The sequence below is a fragment of the Lathamus discolor genome, chromosome 7 (genome assembly GCF_037157495.1).
Source record: "Lathamus discolor isolate bLatDis1 chromosome 7, bLatDis1.hap1, whole genome shotgun sequence".
Taxonomy (NCBI): Eukaryota; Metazoa; Chordata; class Aves; order Psittaciformes; family Psittacidae; genus Lathamus; species Lathamus discolor.
This window is the reverse complement of record NC_088890.1, coordinates 4066948-4088144: the sequence shown is the minus strand read 5'-3', so window position 1 is coordinate 4088144 and position 21197 is coordinate 4066948. Positions and strand designations below refer to the sequence as shown.

Genomic DNA, 21197 nt, shown 5'->3' with positions numbered 1-21197 from the left:
GCCGCCTGCACCGTCTCTCTGTGGGCGCGGGGTGCCGGCAGCCGCACGGGATAAGTAACGGCCGCGGGGTGGCTTCCCCGGACCCCCCCGTTAGGCTCCAGCGTACCCGAGGGCAGAGACCCGGGGGCGCGGCCCGCAGGACACGCCCCCCGCCGAGGCTCCGCCCCCTAGCCTCGGCTCTCTCTCCCCTTGAGGTCACATCCGCACCGGGCCGGAAGCGGCGGGTGCGCGGCCGTATTTGAACGGCGGGGTCCCGCGCGGCTGCCGTGGTGGCGGCGCCGCGTCCCGCTGCGGCCGCTCGCCGGCCCCGCCATGCCCATCCGCGCGCACTGCACCATCTGCTCCGACTTCTTCGACAACGAGCGCGACGTGGCGGCCGTGCCCTGCGGCCACACGTTCCACTACGTCTGGTGAGCGCCCGCCGGCCGGCCGGGGACCTCCGAGGGGGATGTGGGCGTTGTGTTTCCCGGTACCGGTACCGTTGGCTCCCGTTCTCGCTCCGGGTGCCGTCGCTCTGATGTGCGGTTTCGCTTTGCAGCGGCTCCTGGAGCTGCGGCCGCCAGCCGGCGGTGCCGTCAGCCCGCGGCCTCCGCGCTGCGCAGCGGGCAGGTCGCTGTGCGCACGGTGTTTGTGTGGAGGGGCCGGTGCCACGCTCCTGCTGCGGGGGTTCTGGAGGTGCCGGTGTCGGAAGAAGCGGCTCTCGGGCAGAAATAAACGCTGCGGGCGGGGAGGGAGCGGGTGTTTGCTTCCCGGGGCCGGCCGCCTCTTGAGCAGTGGCACAGCTCGGGCTTGCGCTCCTCGAACAGCCAGCGGAGGAGGGAGAGCTTCCAGAGGAAACCTGCCAGCTCCAGGTTGTTACCGTGCGCCAAAAATAAACCCTTCCGAGCGTGACGTGATGCCTTGGTTGCGGCATGCACTCGCAGCTCTCCCGGGGAGCCCGGCAGGTTTGTGCTCCTCACCGCGGAGCACAGCGGCCCAGGCCCCCTCACTCCACAGATGTGTGTTTGGTGTCAGCAGCACCCTTTGGAGCTGACCGTGCTGGGGATCTCAGCTGCTGTATCCTGGTACGGCAGCTCCTGTGCTGTTCTTGGTGGCGATCTGACTGCTCCTGCGAAGCTGTGGTTATCCAAAGGCTCTTTCCCAGGGAGATCTGAGCTCTGTAAAGGCTCTGCCCTGGTAAAGATAAGCTCACACACTAAATTCAGCTGGGCATTGCCTCGGAGGTGAAGGAAGGGTGCCTGTGCTGGAGCACAGTGTTCCTGTTGGCTGCACCTCTGGACTAAATGCGTTCTCTGTTTTTAGCTGTAAAAAGGATGTGCATCCTGCTGTTTTCTGTGAGCCGGGGGGCTCTGGGAGCAGTGCTCCTGGGCTTTAAGGATTTACCAGGTGTTTCTTTTCCTTTCTCAGTCTCGTCCAGTGGTTTGACACAGCACCTAGCCGGACCTGCCCACAATGCAGAATCCAGGTAAAGCCATCCCCTGTGTACACGTCTCTATGGCACAACACTCTGCAGATGGCCTCAAGGAGCTGTGGCCTAGGCCTGGCGTGGTATGAGGAAGAGGCTTAGAGTGTGAAACACAGTTTTCTGTCACTGCAGGTGCTCCTCAAAGGGTCAGAGAGTGATCTCCCTTCAGCTGCCATTCCAGTCAGAGGGGTGGTCTGGAGGTCCTCTGCTGCTGTTCCTGTTGTAGCTTTTCCAGAAGGGGTCTCTGGGTTTTCATGGCTTTTATTTAGGCTGAGTAAGCATTGGCATAATGATGGAAGGGGCTGGAAGGGGTTAATCAGGCCGGGTTAATCCGACTTGTGTTTCTGGAGTACCCTGCCCCTTGCCGTCAGCTAAACAGCCCCTTCTGCTGCATGTGGTCCTTGTAATTGAGGTGCTTTGCAGCACTTGGCGGTTTGTTGAGCAAAGCAAAGGCTGGAGAGGGAAGGAGGGATGTGAAGGAAGGATGTGCTTCTGAGATGGGAAGCCAAGGCTTGGGGATCCAGTGGCTTAATTGGGACCTGAACTTCTCTGAAGTCCTTTGTGTTGCCAGCCTTGATGCTGCCAGTAGGTCTCGGTGTGTAGCAGCTGCAGGAGATGTTGGCGCACACTCGGATGTGGGTTTTCAGGCAGCTGAAGCTCGGGATTGTTCTGTGTTCATGCTTCTTTTTTCCTCTCAAGGTCTTGTCCCTTGTTCCTTCCCTGACTTGTTGATTCCCTCTGTTCTTCACTGCCTCTTACATCTCTGGGTTACCATGGAGTTATCGCGAAATAACATCTTATGTAGCAGTAACCATGCAATTAGCTGGTGTCATGACTGTATATAATACTTAAAACACAAAGCTGTAACTGCATGGGGGAGGTGTGGAGAGCTATCAAATTCAATTACAGCACCTTCTGCCTGCAGAAAGCATCACGTACTTCTGTCTTAGGATTTGGCATCGTGTTAGCTCAGCGTCAGCTGCTTGGGCCTTAGCTGCCAGAGAACAGACTGCGCTTGATTCAGAAATGCCTGAATCTTTCTGCTGCAGCTCAGGAGCTTGGCTGGAGTCGCGCTCACAAAACTGAGTGGGGGGTCTGCTGCTGTGCTGATGAGCCAAAGCAGAACATCATCACTAACGGCATTGAGCACGTGATCTGACTTGTCTTTCATGGCCTTGTGACAAGATGGTACCTTTTCCCCCCTCCATCTGTCTTCAATATCCGTTGTGTTTCTGTATCTGCGCCCATCAACCTCTTCTGTCTCCTGTGTTTAGGTTGGCAGAAAACACATCATCCATAAGCTGTTTTTTGATGTTGCCTTGGAGGAGCAGGCAGTGCCGGATGCAGAGACCTTGCAGGTAATTTGGCTGTGTGGATCTGTTGTGTGATGCTTCAGCACCCTGGGAGCATGGTCTGGGCTGCCCATCCTCTGCCAGCAGCTGCTTCCTGAGCTGGTGCTTGTGGTGCTGTGCTCATGTTTCAGACCTGAAGCACGTCAGTGTCTCCTGCCTGTCTCTGTTCTCCCTCTTGGTGCTCACCCAGTCTCAGCTTCGTTGTAAGGAAGTCTCCATATGGTGGTTTGAGTTCCTCCTGACCAGGACTTGTGAAGCTTCTCTACTTCACTGCTCTTTCTTCTGGTTCTCACCTTACCTGGAAAGCTCCCAAAGCAGCATCAAGCAAACATCCAACTGCCACTTCTCCCTTGGTGTGTTAAAGCCTTGGGAATGAGGCTACAGAGCCCTTCCAAAAGGCAGGAGAAGGAGAATCCCAAAAGCAGTTAATTGCTGCTAGTGTCTGTGGCTTGGTTGTGTGTGAGGTCTGCTTTACCCCTTCATGAGAGGAAGTGCCCTGTCCTCACTTGTGTGCTGGTGGGTTTGTTTGCACAGACTGTAAGGAAGTGGGACAGGGTGGTGAGAGTCATGGTTCCCCAAGAGAGATTAGAAATAGACTGCCTGAAGCTGCACCAGCAGTGGCGACAGTGCAGAGGCTGGTCCCTGGGGAGGATCCCTGCTGGAGCTAGTTGATGTTCTCTAAGCTCCACTTTTAGGTGTAGAGAGCTGGGGGTAAGAAGGAATGAATGCAGAGTGGCTGTTCCACTGTTCCACTGTTCCATATTCTCCTCCTTTGCTTAGCATGGGTGAAGCATGGCTCCTTATGTCTTGGAGTTGTCTGTTCCAAAAAAAATAACTGGTTGACCTTGGTATAATGGGATGCTTGTACCCTCTCATGTTTAGAATCAGCATGTGCAGCAATTACCATAATTAGCAGTTGCCATGACAATGCTATATGTATATCGTATGTTTTTAAAATAGAGCCAGCCAGACTATAATGTCAGCAGCACTGTCGTTCTCCAAGATCGCTAATAGAGGAACTGCAGGCTGAAGTGTGTGTGCTGAGGAAATGAAGATGTATCTCTGGGCACTTGAAGCTGTGTTCCTTAGAAGCAAAGCAATGGCTTGGAGCAGATAAACATTGCCTTTAGTACATACTCCGATCTGCTCTCACAAGTGTAAATACATGAGTGACTCAGAAATGGGTTGACTGGAGAAAACTGCCCTAGAAAAGCTTTCTTTTCCCTCTCACCCCCACCCCAGGATCTAAGATGGGCTCCTCCAGGCAGGCTGTGCAGAAGAACTGCTCCCGTGCTCAGAGGCAGAATTGTGCAGCCACCCCTGCACAACAAGCTTGATGGTAACTCATCATCTCCTACACAGTTTGCTGTGCGGCTGTCAGAGCAGCATCTGGCCCTGAGTGTGCAGCTTTCCTAATGAGAGTGCTGAGGTCACTCTAAAGGCAAAGAACCAAGTATTTTTGGTGTAGATTAGCATAGTTAGCTTGTATGGTTGTTTACTGCCTCATGCATTGATTCAGCTTGCTGCTGGGCTGATGCTGGTTTGTTACACATTTCATGTGTGCTGCCCTGTTTCTGAAGGACATGGAGCACCTTAAGAACATGGGTGACTATCAGGGGTGGGATTGGATATAATGTCCATCTAGGCTGGAGTGATGATGGGGTATCTGTGTGGGTACAGATGCCCTCATCACTGGCTCTGTGATGAGGTATCTGATACTGGGCAGGGCAGCAGTTCAATAAAGCAAACACATGGTGGGCAATCCCCCAGCTCTTTAGAGGCTGAGAATTGGTGACATCCTCAGCCAGAAGTGGTTTCACCTGAAAAAGCCTCCAAACACAGGGTTTGTTGCCAACCACTGCCTGTCCCTCCAAGAGCCTGGTCATAGAGTGGTACTTTGCTCTGAAATCAACTGGAGCCGTATCTCTGCAGCCTCCAGATGTCCTGAAATGAGCATTTGGCCTCCTGCCACGGAAAGGTTGGGCTGGGGCAAGGCAGTGTGCTTCAGTGTGCTAGGAAGCAGAATATTAGCTGTGGTCCTCTTGTTGTCTTGGGGCTCTGAAGAAGTGGTGCCAGGGCTGCTTTGCTTCCCATCACCAGCGTCAGCCTCAACTGAAACACTGGAGGGGACTTAGCTCTCTGGAGTAGCTGCAGACCACAGGCTGAACGCTGCGACATGCCCAAGCGTTTTTGGGTGCTGAGCCTGGGTTTATCCTGTGTTGCTTTTAAAGATGGTCCTTGGTGATTAGAACAGCCTCCATGTGGCTGTTTCCAGAGTGGGAAAAGTGTGAGGTTTTGGGTGTAGCGCTGTGGTGAGACCATCTGGAACCTGATGCTTCCAGTTGCTTGTGATTTGGGGAGCAGAGAGCCCTTCTTCCAAAGGAGACTAGGAGACTTTGTCTTCTTCAGCTAGGTGAGGAAGAGGAAAGAGGAGAATTCCTGCCTGTAAACCTGCTGGGGAGGGTGGAAACCTGGGAAGACAGCTGTCTGTGATGAGGATATATTAATTTGATCTTGGAAAAGTGTGGCCTTGTAACTCAGGCTGGCAGAGGGAGGAGCGCTTCTATCAGAGGAGTGAAAATTGGGAGCAGTCTTTAGGAGCTGTGGTGGAGGATGAGGATGAGGGATTTTGGATTAAGTTGATGAATGAGGTAATGTTACATAGCTGCCTGCAGTAGCCTGGGATTTCTTTGCTATCATGCTAATTAGCACATCTTGTGAGCTCACTAATCGTTACTGAATAGGACTCTGAGGAAGCTTCTCCAGAATAGCTTCTGCAGCAGAGCTAATTCCATGTCAGCCCTCCAGATGTTGTCCCCCCAGGGTCAAATCCAAGTCAGCTCTACTAGGTTTTGCATTTAGTCCCTCCTGCTTGCCAAGCTTTGCATCCCATATTCTCTTTCCTGCCTTTACTGTCGGTAGCAGAGCTTCACTCTGGTCCCGTCAGATCCGTGGTCACTGGCAGTGCTATTCTCAGCTCAGATTTGCATGTAGCGTTCCGGGCTGCACAGATTTGTGTGCTCTGCTTCAGTACTGTGTTGGCATTTTATTGTGGTTTTATTCCACTGCAGTTCCTGCCTGACTTGTTATATGCTTTCCTCTGCAGTTCTCTAACACAGCTTTTTAAGTCATCTTCTGTTGACTCTTTCCTGTATATATTTGTGTCTCTCTTACTCTTTGTTTTTTTACCCCTTTTTTAATATTATATATAGATAGCCTCTCTTTATAACCTCTCTACATTGTATTTTACTATTTGCCAGTGCTCATAAATCCTGTCTCTATAATTTAAACTATGGGGCATTTGCTGCCTCTTTTTGATTCTTAATGAAGGCGTCAGAAGTATTTGATGTTCCTCAGAGCCTTGTGGCACCCAGGAGACATTATGCACTCTCATACTGCTATGGTATGGATTGGTTTATGGGTGATCTATTTGAGGCTGTTCAACTAAGCTGTTAGCTCGTATCAGCTTCCTGAATGGCAGTGACTTCAGGGTCAGTCAGAATGCTGGCTGGTGCCTTTGGACTGTGTGCTGGGTGACCTTCTCAGGTGTTTGGACATACCCTCCTGTCTCCCACCAGCGCCTGATTCAAGTTCACTTCAGTTCAAAGCAACTCTCAAATCAGTCTGGCAACATCCCTGCCTTATTGCCTTGTTTAGGTAAAACATTATAAAAATTGCTCCTGTCTGATTTCCTGTGTTTCCCTGAGAGCCTTCCAAAATTATTCAGCTAAAACAAGACAACTGACAGTGTGAGAAATACAAGGTTGACAAGGCTAAGATGAAACTGCGATCTTCTCTTCTCCCCCTGAAGGATGCCAGTTGGAGGTGCTCTTTGCATACCCTGTGATAATACTTGCTTGTAACTTGGTGCTTGCCGCTACTGCGTTCCCTTCTTAGCACCTGGCTGGTGCAGATGTCCTGCTGAGAAACCTCTTGGGTTCCTTTAGGATCTGGTGAAAGCTCCTCTTTCCTAATTGGTTTTTCTGTGTTGTGTTTCAGAATGAACTGGACAAGGTGAAGGCTGAGCTCTCTGTGAAAGGTGAGTTCCAGCTGAATATGAGGGTCAGCAGGTCCTGGGCTCTGCCTGTGCTAGGTGGCTTACCCAGGCCTGAGGAGCCCCTAAGCAGAGCCCACCATTCTCTGAAGCTGAGGGTATGGTGCAGGCTGCTTTTTCTAAAGGTGAGACCACCTAAAGCTGGACAAAGCTTGTTTGACAGAGCCAAAGGCCAAAGCCTGGCCCAGCTCTGCTGTAACTGGGGAGCATTCTGCAAGCTTGGAGACATATGCAGTTTTCTTGCTCCTTTTCCTAATCACAAGCTACTGAATTGCAGCACAGCTATATCTGGAGCAGGCTTGCTGAAAGCAAAACCCTTGGTTTGCTCACTGGGAAACTCACAGCTGCACATGGTAAAGCCTTGTTCCCTCCAACAGATCTAACTGCCCAAAAGCAGCAGTGGGAAGGCTTTGGATGTGTTTGGCTGTTGCAGTGCCACATGTGTTGCGTGAAGAGCAGACGGAGTTCAGTGTGTGCGCTTCCATTTCCCCATCTTTAATTTTAGAGGATGTTTGAGGGAGGCAGGAAAAGCAAAAAGCCCTGGAGACTTGTCGATGGGTTTTAAGCATCGTCTGTAGGCAGCTTGTCATCAGAACATGAGTCATGAGCAGCAAAAGGAAAATGTCACTCTGAGTGACAGAAATCCAAAGACACACTAGCAGAAGGGGGGAAAAAAAAGCTCTTTAAAGAATGCTGGGGGCTCACCCACGCCACAAGAGTCGTCTTTCCTCTGCCTTCCCTGCATGCACGAGACAGACATGAATAGCCAGTAGATTGAGGATTCGGTCCTTAGCCCAAGAGCAGAATTGGATGGTCTGCAAGTCTCTATTCTGAGGCCTGTTCTCTTGCCAGCTTAGTTGAGTTTAGTGACTTGGTAGAGAGCCAGATCTTCTGTGGAAGGTGTCTGGGATTCTTGCTAGGATGTTATCCAAGAAAAACTGCTCGAAGGCCTGCTCATCTTCTCAGCTTCTGGTAAGTAGAGGTTGGATTTGACATTCCCGGTCCCATTCTCTTTTCATATTGGAAATGAGAAGCTCCTTCCCACCTCCTGCCTCATTTGCTGCGGGCACTCTGCTCTCTGGTGGTTCTTGTGTATAAATTCTTCACTTTAAAGATGTGCTCTGTGCTGTGCGCTCTAGAGGAGCTGTGTAATTGCCAGTCACTGATCAGCTTGCAAATGGCTCTGGAGGTGCTGAGCTCTGAGCAGACCCAGCAGGCACTGTGGGAGGCACTCTGAATGAGCTGGAAACTAATTCCTGCAGCATGGGGAGGTTCGATTCCTGCCATCTGCCTCTGGGCAGCTGGGAATGGAGGAGGGGGAAGCCCAAGCTCTTTTGGTGGATGTGGAGTCCCTGCAAATGAAGGGGGGTGTCTCCAGGCTGTGCTGCCTCTGGTGAGGAGGGGTTATTCACATCAATGGAGAGAAAAGGTTTTGCTAAGAAACAAATGTTTCCCATGGCAGTTCTGTGCTTCTGCTGGGAGAGGTTCTTCTCTTCTTCCCCAGTGCCATGTGTCTCTTTTACTGTTGAATCGAGCAATGAAGCTTGCTCTGCAAGTCATGCTTCCATGGGCTGTGGTGGCACAATCTGAAACTGGATTGCTTGCAAGGAGAAAAAGCCTTTTCGGAAAGGCACTGACTGGTTCCCTGCTACTGCTAGGGGGGCAGCCATGGGCAGTTTGGGCAAAGGCAAGAGATACTGAGCTGAAGACTTCAACCTGCGCTCAGCAGGGTTAGAGAGGTTCGTGCTTTCCCTCACTGCCCAACTGCTGCAAGCTTTCCAGCCATGCTGGCTGCTCCCTGCTTAGGTCTGTCAGCTTCTGATGGTGATTATTGCTTTTTGTGGTGTTCTTTCCTTGCCTCAACAAATAGAACTGAATTCTGGTGGTGTTTTACACCACCTTCTCTCTTGTGGGCAGAGGCATGTGCTTTGTTCCTGGATTGTGTGCATGGGGAGGGACAGCAGAAGTCAAAGGCTGTGCCTTGCAAAAGGTGGTCACTCTGGGGAGTCTACTTGAGCTGTGGCATGTCCTGTGAAGTCTCCAGTGCCCAGCAGAGCTCTGCTTTACTGCCTCTTCCCCTTTGACGTAGGTGCAGCAGCGTGGTGGATCGCTGCACACAGCTGCCTGACAGCCCAAGAAAGGGCTTCCTGGTATAGAGGACTGCACGCGGAGAGGATGGGCTCGGGGCTGTGCTCTCCACCTCTGTGACAGCTCAGTGTAACTAGAGAGAAAGGCTTTCCTTGTGCAAGCCTGGCTTTTAGAGCATGCAAGAGTTAAGATGCAGCAGCTTAATGCTAGCAAGGCTGGCACTGGAAAAGCTATTAAAGGGAATTTTTTATCTTTAGTAAAGAAAATCTTGAAGCCTGCTGGCAGTGGGAGAAGCAAGTGCTCAGTATAGACCCTGATGCAGACAGCACTTGGGGAAATGTGTCTCTACAGGAACAGCCACCTCCTGGCAGCCTGGAGCCTGAGACCGCAAGCAGTGTCTTTGTCATGCTCCTGCTGCTGTGGGGCAGCTGAGGTCTGGGTTTCCAGGCCATGACCTTTTTCTTCTTTCTTTTCTAGAGAAAGAAAAGCGGGGATGCCAGGCAATTGTGGATGGGCTGAGAGACACTCTGGATGTGCGCAATGCCACAATAGAGTCGCTCCAGAAGGCGCTGGGAGAGACAGAGATGCTGTGCTCCTCTCTCAAGGTACCTTTCCTCTTTCGGCAGGACTTCAGCTCTAGCAAGTGCATAGTCAGTGTTAATTTTGTTGAAGATCTCTGCAGGCCCTGCTAATAATGGGATTGTGCTGGTGGGATTTTGGATCTGGTGCCTTGAGATGCCTGTCTCTTGATCTCTGAATGGCCAGAGGGCAATGGAGCTGGGTTTTCATTTTGGCTTTATTAATCTGAAGCGAGTGGTGTTGCTGGTCTTGAGGTCCTGTGTGTGCTCCACCTGGGGGTGATTCAGAGGTGTGAAAGCCAAGCCTGTGGTCTGTGTACATGTGGCTACATGCTGGTGGCCCTGGTGTGTTGGGGGGAGAGAAGTTCAGCCTGGGGGATGCTGGCTGAGCCTTGCTAATGAAGTGGCAGTGCTGATCATAAAGGTAGCAGCAAGAACAGAGAGTAGGAACTGGCCCCAGCGCCCCATTGCTGAAACAGTGTCTCCCTGCGGTAGAATGTTCTCCTGAAATGGGTTTAGGCCAGGCGGGATTCAAGGAAAATTAGTTTCTTAGTTTGATTGGAGGAGAAGTCAAACTGAAATATATGGAGGGGGAGTTGCAAGCTTCAGCTGAGTGGGATTTGATCCAACTAACTCTCCTGTCTGTATTCTGTTGCCAGGGCTTCTGTTTAGTTAGGCTAGTAATGTGTGAAGTCCAGGGATCAAATATTCCTGTTGTGTTTCAGTGTGCAGTGACTCAGTGTGTAGTCATGTACTGTGCGTAAACAGCAAGTGGAAGAGCAGGAGCTGCTTTGCTGAGGTGTCTTGTAGTGAGCAGAACAGCTTTGCCTGGCTGGGATGGGCACTGCTGTGTGAAGAGGACATGACTGTCACAGGAAGATGGGGTTCAGGCATGTGGGGCTGTGAGCTGCAGACTGAAAGGCATGGGAGGGGTTGGCTGCACTTCCAAAGATCTCTGCTGCTTGGACCTTTGCCCAATAGCCTGAACTGCATCATGTTCCTTCACCTGCAAGGCCAAGTGGTCCAGAGAGACCTCACAGATGTTGGTGCTGGGATGCCTTGCTTATGTCACCTGCAGCTGGGCTCCTGTGGGAGGAACCAGCTCTGGAGGGCTGCCTGACACTAGCATTGTGGGGCTGTCACAGGGCAGAAGGACAGATACAGGAAGGAATTGATGCCAGGCAGGTCTTGCTGTGAGCCAGCACAGCTTTTTGTTTTTGTTTTTTTGCCTGACCATGAGATTGTATTGAGTCTGCTTGAGTGTAAAGACATCCCCTGTAAAGGGCCATGCCAGAGATGCTCATGGGATCCTGGGTATAGCAGGATCAGGTATACCAGTGGCAGGATACTCCTGATGCTCCCTACTCCTGCAGAAACAACTGTGACAGTGGAAGCTGGTGTTTGCTGCTCAAGTCAACAACTCTGTGCTTGGCTTTCCTGCCTTGGCACCTCAGAGGATGCTCTGTGGTTATCTTGCCTGCTGCAGAACCCTCTGTGTGTGCTTAAGTCCTTTAAGGGAAGCTGGGCAGGATGGAAGGATTAGGGGCCTGGAGGTGTCTTTTTCTGTGGTGTACAGGGCATTCTAGTTGAACACCAAGCACTGTCTTATACTGCATCATTAAAGATTAAAGCATTGAACTTCTGCAGTGAAAATATAGATTTAATTAGCCATGGCGCAGGTCAAGCCCACAGGCTGCTAACCATTCCTGTCTTCTGCTAGCACTGTCTGATGCTGCTGAGCTTTTGTGTCAGAGTTTGCTGCCCTTTCAGGCATGTCTGGGGCTGGGGACTGGTCCAACCTGGCACAAAACACTGCTTCGGGGACCTGAAGTGTAGAGAGCTCTGGTTAAGGAGAGCCAAAGATGGGCTCTGCCTTAGCAAGAGTAATGTGGGAGCCTGCAGCACTGTCCCTCTGCAAAGTCCCAGCAGCTTCACAGCTGTTTGGTTTCTGTGGTAGAGAGCAGATAAAATCCTTTAACTTCTGTGTGGAAGGGAGCTTTGCAAGTGATGATCTTCTGCCAGGCTCTCCCTGGAGTCAGCACTGTGCTGAAACCAAGCCCAGAGCCCTTTGCAGGCACTGTGCAAGGTGCCCAGGCACCCACAAACCTAGACAACATGGATGCATTTGAATGATGCTAATTCTGGCCAGCTTCCCCCTGTCCACACTGCAGATCGGTGCTTTTCCAGCTCAGCCGAGGTTCTCTGTTACTGCTGCCTGCTACTGGAGAGCCTGGCAAGGTGATGCCTGCAGTGGGCTTACAGCCTTTCCAGGCAGGTGAGAGAAGTTTGCTGGGTGGGTGTCTGGTTTGGCTGAAGTCTCCTGGAAGAGACATCGTCAGCAATTCCTATTTATGCTCTGAGCAGCTAATAGAAGGAGAATTGGGAGGGAAAATAAAGGGATCAGCTGTGCATGGAGGAGAAAGCAATAGACAAGGTTTGCTTGCTGTGGGTTTGCTTTTGACAAACTGTCACTGTGTACAGGGGACTGCACAGCCCCACAGATGCTTCCAGTTGAACAGAGGCTATGGTGTGGTTTCGGCACCAGATTCATCTTGTGATGAGCACTGAAACCCTGCAGCACTTGCAAGGAGCAGAGCTGGGGGTGCAGCAAGGAGGGAGCTAAACTCTTCATAATCCTGAGCTGCTGAGGTGGTGATAGCATTAAGAGCCAATGTATGCTCCCAGCTGCCCGCAGTGCGCATAAGCCAGGATGTTTCTCTAACAATCCCTGGAGCCTTCCTAACGGTCTGTGTGTGCTTGCTTCTCTGCAGAAGCAGATGAAATTCCTGGAGCAGCAGCAGGAGGATAACAGAAGTTCAAAGGAGGAGGCCCGCCGCCTGCGAAACAAGCTGAAGACCATGGAGCGGTGAGATCCCAGCTCTGGGCCTTGCTGGTGGGCTGCATGCCTCTCCCCTTCTCCGGGAGGGAGGGGAGGGTCCTGCTGTGCCTGCTGCAACCTCCACATGCTGGCTTATCTCACCCCATGAGGTTGGAAACTGGTGCGTTGTAGCAGGTCTGTCTGTGCTTTTGCCCCTGCTGTGTTTCCAGACAGTTTCAGGAGGCACAGAACCCCAGCCCAGGAATGCAGTCAGCCTCAGGGCTATAGGGCCCCAGGGCTGGGACACTGGCTCCATGTGCATTATGTGTGTGTGCAGCTGCCCCTTCTCTAGTCTGTCCATGTAGGGCTCTTTGTCCCTAGCAGAAAGCCCTGCTTGTGGTTGGGCAGTTGTGTCTTCCCCCACAACATCCAGAGTGCCTGCAGCAGGAGCTTAGGCTGCACCAGCCCCTTGGGGCGAAGCAGGGCTTCAGTCTCTCTCCCAGCTGTTCGTGACTCATGAGCAGAGGGGACTATTTCTTTTGTGCAGTATCGAGCTGTTGCTTCAGAGCCAGCGCCCTGAAGTGGAGGAGATGATCAGGGAGATGGGAGTTGGGCAGGCAGCGGTGGAGCAGCTTGCGATCTACTGCGTCTCGCTGAAAAAGTAGGTGCTGTGGGCTTGGCACTTGGCTCATGCTGTTGTGGGTGTGCCATGGGAGAGCCCTCTGCCAAGTACCAGCAGGTACATGGGCAATGTATGGGCAAATGCTGCCTGCTTGGGCCTCCACTGGGTTTTGACTGACAGATCCTGGGGACCTAGATTGGAGCCTGTCACACTGAACTGTTCCCATTGTCACTGTAGTGACATGTGTGTCACCATGGGAACTGTCTCCAGAGTTGTCAGTGCACCTATAAGGTGATTATTATTATTCCTTCCGCTTCCCTCTCCTGCCTGGGGGGAAATGAGTGGATGAGGGGTGCCGGGTTGTACCCTCTGCTGCACTGCACTGTGCAGCTGTGCCTCGATTGCTCTCCAGTACGGAGGATCTGCAGTGCTGCCCTCCCCTACCTGGAAATCCATCTGGTCCTGCTGGGCAAAACCACAGCTTTTTCTGGGTCCATTCTGATGGCAGCTGAATAATTGCAGCTTTGATACAAAGCTGTAATGAGGCAAGTGTCCCTGTGGTGTAATTGGGAATGAATGTGCATGGCCAAGAGTGTGATGTCTCTGAAAAGTCACTTAAAGCAAAGCCCCTTCTTTGCTGCCAGCATGGAGGCTGCTCTGTTGTCTGTTTTTTCCAGTGGCAACAGAAATGTCTCTGGAATTGGCTTCCATTTTGCTGGTGAAATCCGCTCAGGCCCTCTTCTCAGGCATGGTATTCCATGCAGCTTTTGTCTTCCCCATGGTGTATTGGAATGGTTGACTCGCTGTTGGGCAGTCTTGGGAGGCTTGATTCTGTTCCCTAAAGGCCTTTGTGTCCCCTGGGTTTTCTCTGGTGGCTCTGCAGTTGCAGAGATTCAAATTAAGGGTCGTGGCTTGTCTCTGAGAAGTTCTAGCTCAGTCCTCTCACAAATGGAATGCCTCTTCTGGTATCTTTGAAGGGAATATGAAAACTTGAAGGATGCTCGGAAGATGTCTAGTGAGATGACAGAGAAACTGAAGAAGGAGCTATTTGCTGTCAATAGCAAGGTAAAGGGAAAGTGTGAGTCCTGAAGGGTGACATCTGGGCTGTCAATAACTGTGGCCCAAGCCCTCTGCAGTGACCCCCTCCCACACTAAGCACTATTTGAGTGGTACTGGTGGTGTGGAGGCGTCGGGCTGGGGTTTCTGGAGCAGGGTGTGATGCTGTGGTGAGTGAGCAGCTCCTGGGCTGCTCACTTGTCAGCCTCGGGAAGACTGGTGGGGCAGTGTGTGCAGAGATAGCCAGAGTTTGGCAGGGAGCCTGGGCTGGAAGGCAGCAGCCTGCAGGTGCTCCGCTGCTCCCACTGGGTTCTGGAAGCAGCACTTCATCCTGCCATGCTGCCGAGAACTCAGCTGCCAGCCCCTCCTGCTGCAGAACTGGGCCCACAGGAAAGATGGGAAGGGGTTTGGAGGCAGCACCAGTTGAGCAGGGCTTAGTACTGACTCGCACAGCCCCAGTCACACTCAGCCTTGTGCCTTCAGCCAACTGAACCAGGCCAGGGCTTCTGCATGATGCTGTGCCCAGGCAGGTGAGGTTCCCAAAGTGAGGGCATGGAGGTGGCTCTGCACAGAGCCTGCCTGGGCTGGCACTGGCCTCATACAGAGCTTGGAGCTGCTGATGTGCCCCTGTTGCTGTGCTTCCCCTGCTCCAGGCCTGGCTGGGCTCTGTTAGCTCATGTTGGGTATTGCTTTTGTCAGTTTTGGTAGCAAGTCCCCATGAAAAGTGTGTGTGTGTAGCTTTGCTCTATGTTCCCTGGGGCATCCCCATGTGCAAGCCCACAAAGTGAGAGACTGTGGGTGGATTTGGCCTGTTTTTTGTTACTCAGCCCTAGCTGTTGTCCCCTGAAATATGGAGAAGGAAGTTCTCAGATGGCTGCGCTGCTCCCCAAGTGAGGTAACCTCCTACATGAGGTGCCTGCTGCTGGAATCTAGCTGCTTCTGGTGGAGCTGGTGCCAAGCTGCAGTCACCAGCTTGGGTCAGGAGGATGCGAGTCAGTGCACTCAGGGCTTGGCTTGGCTGACAGAGAGCTGACTGTACCCACACTTGTGGGCTGGCTCAGATTCCTGAACCCACAAAGTCTCTGATGTGGTGGCAGTCCACTTCCCAATCCCTGCTCCTGGCATGTTTCCCTGTTGAATCAGGCTTGTCCATGTGCCAGTATTGCTGATGCACAACCGTCCTCCAGCCTGTGGTTTGTAATTCCTGTGCTTTGGTGTGTACACAGTCCTGCAGGAACTCAGAATGCAGCCACCAAGTGTTAGAGCAGGGAAAAGCTGTCACCATCAGGCATAACTGCTCGGGAAATGTTATAGGAAGGTTTGTGTTGGGCGAGCAGCCCTGGAGATCCCTCTGCAGGCAGTAGGAGGAAATGCTTAGGCGTTCGGTTGCTCTGGTACAGGAGAGATTGGTCAGACTGGCACAGGAAAGCTGAGCCCTTCGACAGGGGGTAGTAGGATGTGCTGCAAAGCACGCTGCACCCGCAGGGACCTGAGGTCTCCCTTCTCCGCATGTAACCAGTGCTCTGCTGTTTGGGGGGGTTTATTCTGCAGCTGCAGAAAACAGTTTTAGAGTTGGAGAAGACACAGGAGGAGTTAAAAAGCACCCAGAAGGATCTGAAGAATGCGGACAAGGAGATCTTGGTGAGAATGTTTTTTCCTTGGTCTGCAGTAACTGGCAGCTGGCCATGGCCTGCAGCTGCAAAGCCAGGAGTTATGCTGGCTTTTGCTTGGTGACTGTTACCCAGCACATCTTACCTCTCTTATTTGCCCACCTCCAGGTTCCACCTGATGCTGACTTATGGGAGGGGAAAAAGTATCTGCTACTAAATCATTCCTTTTCTCACTCTGCTTTCCTTTTTCCCTCCAGAGCTTGAAGAAGAAGATAGACATCCTGCAGGATACGCTGAAGGTGCCATCCCCAACCAGAGAGGCGCTCAGCCGACTAGTCTTTGAAAGGTTAGTGAAGTGCATCCCTAGGTACAGGCAATGGATTGAGATCTCAGGTCCAAAGTAAGAGCTGGCAGTTTAACTAGCTGTGGGAGCAGAGGTGTGCTAGTCTGGCAGGCATCAGCAGCACAAGCGTTTTGCTCCTTGTATCCTAGTTTGTGGGGTTTTTTCCTTATTGCTGACAAGGTGGTGTTTGGTTTACCTGGGAAAAAATGTGTGTTTGAGAGGGTTTGGGTCAAAATGGGCTAGGTTTTGACAAACTCTTTATCACTATGTCCCAAGAGGGAAATATCCGTAAAGCTGTTCTTGTGGTCGCCTCAGAGTTGGCCTTTCAGTGAGCATGTGCTGGTGTATGGGGACAGAAGATCTTGGCCAGGCAGAGGAACCTAGTCTGGAAAAAGGCATCTCTTGCATATTTACGAAGTCCTTTCTTGCAAAGAGCCTGTGCTGTTGCCCCAGGACAGCAGGCTGTGTTGCATACACAAAGCAGAAGTGTGCCAGGGTACACCCTGGGCTCTGGGGGTGCTGCTGTTACAGCACAGGCCGTTTGGGGGTGAACAGTAGTTTGGGACACTGACTATAAGCTCAGGGATTTGGATTGTCCTTTCTGTGGCTGGTAAGCAGAGGGGGCTGTGATCCTGGTCAATTGTGCAGCTCTGCCTCCTCTCTCTGCTGGTGGTGGGTGGTGGCCTCTGGCTGATGCTTTACATGGCCTTGCAGCCCTACTCCTGTGGAACTGCAGCACCCAAAGCTCCACCGCCCAGCCCACAGCGAGGAGATCGATCTAGATGCTTCTTTTGATGTCGACACCCCTGAACATCAGCCCTGCAGTTCTCTCTGCAGCCCTGCAAAAAGGCAGAAGCTGGATAAAAAGCCGTGAGTTTTCCCTCCTCTTTCTGCTTCTGAAGGAGATCAAAGTCTCACTTCTGTGGAAGTTGCTGTGTGAGATCAGATAGCTCTCCAGCTGCCTGATGTTGTGCTGCAAGTTTTGTCGTCATCTGCTTGGCCTTGTGTGTCCTTGCCAGCTCCACTTGAACAATAAATCTCTGCTGATTTGCTCCTTGGGCTTCTTGCAGGCCTCCCGTGGTAAATCTGGCGAAGAAAGTTCTGAAGGAAACAGTGGAGGTAAAAGGGCTACTCTGATTTTTCTGTATCATCTCTTTGATTCCGCTGTTAATAAGCGTGGGATAAAGGACCCATTTTCTCCATGTAGGAGATGCTGTCACCACAGATCAGCCCATGTGTAGAACCACTGTACATGCTTCAAAGGGCTGTGCTTGCTAGTCTCTTAGAAATGCTGCCTCAGGCCTCCTGGAATTGGGCAGGAGAGGGAGGGTGGGGACCCACATGCTTCTTGCTGGTTATCTTGCCTCAGATGTGCTTGGCATGATACAACCTGGGGGTGTAGGGTCAGTGAAAGGGGGCTGTTCTTCCAGGGTTGCTGGGTGCCATGTCCCAAGCACTGTTCCACATAAGCCCCAGTGGGAGGTTTGAAACTACTGTTCTTTGGCCTAAACAGTAACCATTACCCTGAGTAGCTGTCTGCATTATTAGTGCTCCCTGTTTATTGACTAAATTCAGCAGATCATGCTGGTTAAAGGGCTTTTCTCATTGTTTTGTGGGACAGAACTGGGCAGATGATCCGGAGGATGATACTCTTAAAGGACTGTTGCCAGCATTCATCAGGAAATCTGTTCTCTCCAAGAAGCCATCTTCGGGTAGCTTGCTGGGTCCGCACAGGAACGTGGGCACTGTAAGTATGACTGTCCAGTTGGTGGGCATGTCAAGGGCTGGCACTGCATGCCTCTGTCCTCAGGTGACCCTGCAGGGGGAAGCGAAGGAGGCTTTTACTTTGCCACAGTGTGTGGAAAATAAGTCTTGGAGCGTGACCTGGCTACTTCCCAGTCCTGCAGAGCTCCAGGGATGACAGATGCTCATTCCCTTTCTGGCAGCAGACTAAATGGCCCTTTGCATCCCATTCCTCCACCTCCTTGGAGCTTTGGGTGTTTTCCTTGTATTACTGAGTCCCAGTGACAAAATCCTGAGCTGCTGCTTTGGAGTCTCAGCTTGCCGCAGAAAGCACCCAAGATACGCAAACTTTACTAATGCCCTTGGGTCTGCCTTTTTCCAAAGGTGAGGGCTTAGCATCAGTACTGAGTCTTTCCAGGTGCTTGTAACCCCACCACAGAAGCTGCAGCCTGCAAGGCTCCCTCTTCCCCATAACCAATGTGAGGAGAGGTAGCCAAGGCTCTGTGCTGCTGTTCCAGACTCCTTTCTCTCTTCTAGGTGCGGATGGGTTATGATGGCATGGGAGGCAGAACAAAGTTCATACAGCCTGTATCCTTTCCTGCCGCTCACAAGGTAATAGTAATGCTGTAGAACCTCTCCTCTGTTCATGCCCTTTAGCCTTAGCTCATCTTGGAGTCCTCTCCACCAACCAACAAAAAAATGGGCTAGGACCCTCAAGGAACCATTAGATTTCCCTCCATCTGACTCTGAACAAGTCTGAGTTCAGCAAAGGCATCAAGGACCTGAACTTGCTGACAGCATTATCAGAGGTGGCTCACGCAGAGTTGCGGATCAGCCAGAAATTGGTATCACTTGCATGGACTGCCTCTGCCTTTGGAATCTCTGAGCACAGCCTCTTCCTAGCTGCCTGTTCTCCAACCTGTCTGTTCCTGTGGGATGCTGCTGCCCTGCTGTGCCTGTCCTGGTGGGCAGCCCTGCAGCAGGTGAGCAGAGGCTGGGCTGAGCTCACCCTGTGATGGGGAAGCTGCTTTTCCCTGGGGAAGCAGTTTTTCCTTGGGAAGGTGTAGGCTGTAGTTTCTGTGCCTTTCCCTGCAGTGTCCTGGCTCTGACATGCAGGGTAGGTCTTGAAACTCTAACAGATATCCTTAAATACTCTTAGGTGCCAAGGGGGGTAGCACAGAAGTGGGAAGTGTTCTTTGACTCATGGGACAGGAGCATGCCTGAGCTCTGCTGCTGTGAGTAGGGGGCAAAGACCAACCTGTCCTGCAGGGAGTCTTTCTGAGGGTGTCAGGATACGGCTGGGTGCCAGGTCTGTGGCTGAGGCCCGTCTGCAGCTGGTATTGCATCACTTTTGTCTCCAGGGCATTGGTTTGTACTTTCCTTGACAGTTCTGCCTCCAGACAAACCTGGCAGAAATCCGTCCATTAGCAGCAAGGAGCAAGAAAAAGGTCTCCAGGCAGGTGTCTGCAGCTCCCTCCGCATCTTCCTCCAGCAGCAGCCAAGCCAGACTGGACAGTTTCCTGCAGTGAGAGCAGCTGGGCAGGGTGGCCATAGCACAGACCATGCTTGCCCACAGCCTGGCACACAAAGCAATGGGCAACCGCTGTTCTGTGAGTGGCTATGATTTGCAAAGCACCCGTGCTATGTGGTGGGTGAGACAAGTTGCCCTGCAGCAAGCAGCTAGCCTTGCAGCAACTCAACAGGAGATCAAGCCTCTGGCTAGTGTTTGGACTGATTTACCCCCTTCATTTTACTGCTTCTTCCTCCTATTTTCATGCAGAATAAACAGGGTTTTCTCATCTGCCTGCTCAGAGCTCTGCAGTTGCTGCTGCTGTTGGGCTCTGACACCAGGTCAACTGCACCTCTTGGATGCAGCTGCAAGCTAGAGGTGTGGGAAGAATGTCTGGGATGTCAGTCTGGAGTGGGAGCAGGGACCTGGACCCACTCTATGCCTTGGGGTAAATGGTTCCAATAGAGTTTCCAGGAGGAAGAAGTGTGCAGGGGGCAGAACAGTGCTGGCCTGCATTGCTGCGGGGTGGCTATGTAGTCATCATCAAACGGAACTTCCTTCTGCAGTGGGCCTGGGAGGGTTGAGTCCCCACAGCCCACCCTGGGGCATGTTCTGGTTTGGGCTATGAAGTCCAAGTGCAGCCTTGGCACTGAAATTGCTGACCTGGGGAGGGGGTGTTGGGGAGACCCCCTGCCCTGCTTGGGGATGGAGAGAGGGGTGTGCTGATGTGGCCTCTGTTCTTGTTATGTGTTGCTGTCAAGCTAGTTAATGTATTTGGTTTTTTTAAATGAGATCGTAGGGGTGTTTTGTTCTTTTCTGACTGCTCTGCCTACTGCTTTGAGGGATTGGAACAGCCTGAAGAAGTGCTGAAGGTGAACAACCTCCCTTGATGGGGGGGATACTGATAGGGCTGAACCTGCCTGGGGTTCCTCAGCTTGGCGATGTGGGACAGGAGCTTCCCTCTCACCCCATGGCTGAAGCAGGGCTGTTCAAGCTGCAAGGAACAGACATGGTGAGGCACCTTGTGCTGTACAAATCCATTGTGTTTCCTGTTTTTAGCTGCTTCAGGCTGGAGCCTGCAGTACCTGACTGCCTAAACCTATGCCTTTAGGGAATAAAATATAACCCTGTGCACTTGTTAACACAACTGCCTTCTGCGCATCTTCTTCTCTACTGCAGCTCAAGGTGAAGAGCTGAGTGTGGGGTGATGGATGTGCTGTGAAACCTTTGCTGCCAGCTCTTGGGGGACAGGCCCCTTCTTGAGGGAAGGGCTGGGGTGAAACTGCGATGAAAGTGATGCCAGGCACCAGGGCAGGGAATGCAGCAACTACCCACAGCCCATCTGCTCTGTCTTCCCTGCATCAGTGGGGCTGGCTGCTGAAAAACAAACAGCCTGTTTGGCATGCTGAAAAACAGGGGTGGGGAAGACCCTGGAGGAGCGCAAGGAGAGGATTCAGAGGGCTGGAAAATAAGCATGGGGGACTTAATCAAAGGGGGCGATAGGGGCCAAACGCTGCATGTGCTGGGGCTGCAACCCCTGTCCAGCTGGCGGTGGATGTTTTGAATCTCCTGGTTTAGGGGGAAAAAATACCGATGCAAACCCCAAAAAACCCAAACCACCAAAATCAGTCTTTTTCTTGTTTGTTTTTATATATAATAAATTTCTTTCCTGTTCTGGACCTAGTGTCAGTCCTGATCTCCTTTCATCCTCCATGCTCCAGCTTCTTATGTCCTTCCCACTTTTAGAAGTTGCTCCTGCTGTGTTTCTGCTTTGTTTTGCTGCCTTATACCTTCCTCCTGCCCAGACATGGAACCTTTTTACTCTTTCTTGGGGATGATTTTGGCTGTTTACCTCTTTCTGTCACACAGTTCACCCCCTACACAGGGCAGCAGTGATCTCTGGGGCCCTTGTCCTCTGGGCTCGGAAGGGGCAGAGGCCTCGCCTCCAGCGGCTGCGC

The 21197-nt window shown here is 52.0% G+C and overlaps 1 protein-coding gene across 1 annotated transcript; it reads left to right on the top strand.

Moving 5' to 3' along the window:
- The first annotated feature begins 197 nt into the window (after positions 1-197).
- Positions 198-19542, top strand: TRAIP (TRAF interacting protein). The gene is made up of 15 exons (XM_065687578.1): positions 198-410; positions 1408-1465; positions 2740-2823; positions 6817-6856; positions 9437-9564; positions 12309-12403; positions 12903-13016; positions 13955-14042; positions 15585-15674; positions 15901-15989; positions 16701-16856; positions 17057-17105; positions 17608-17733; positions 18267-18317; positions 19130-19542. The coding sequence occupies exons 1-15, from the start codon at positions 313-315 to the stop codon at positions 19256-19258; spliced, it is 1395 nt and encodes a 464-aa protein (XP_065543650.1). The 5' UTR covers positions 198-312; the 3' UTR covers positions 19259-19542.
- Positions 19543-21197: the final 1655 nt, after the last annotated feature.

Bases quoted from the DNA above. Each gene is read 5' to 3' on its own strand.
- TRAIP (XM_065687578.1), top strand. From the start codon at position 313: ATGCCCATCCGCGCGCACTGCACCATCTGCTCCGACTTCTTCGACAAC. The intron at 2,824-6,816 runs GTAATTTGGCTG...GTTGTGTTTCAG, and splicing joins CGGATGCAGAGACCTTGCAG to AATGAACTGGACAAGGTGAA. The intron at 14,043-15,584 runs GTAAAGGGAAAG...TTTATTCTGCAG, and splicing joins TATTTGCTGTCAATAGCAAG to CTGCAGAAAACAGTTTTAGA.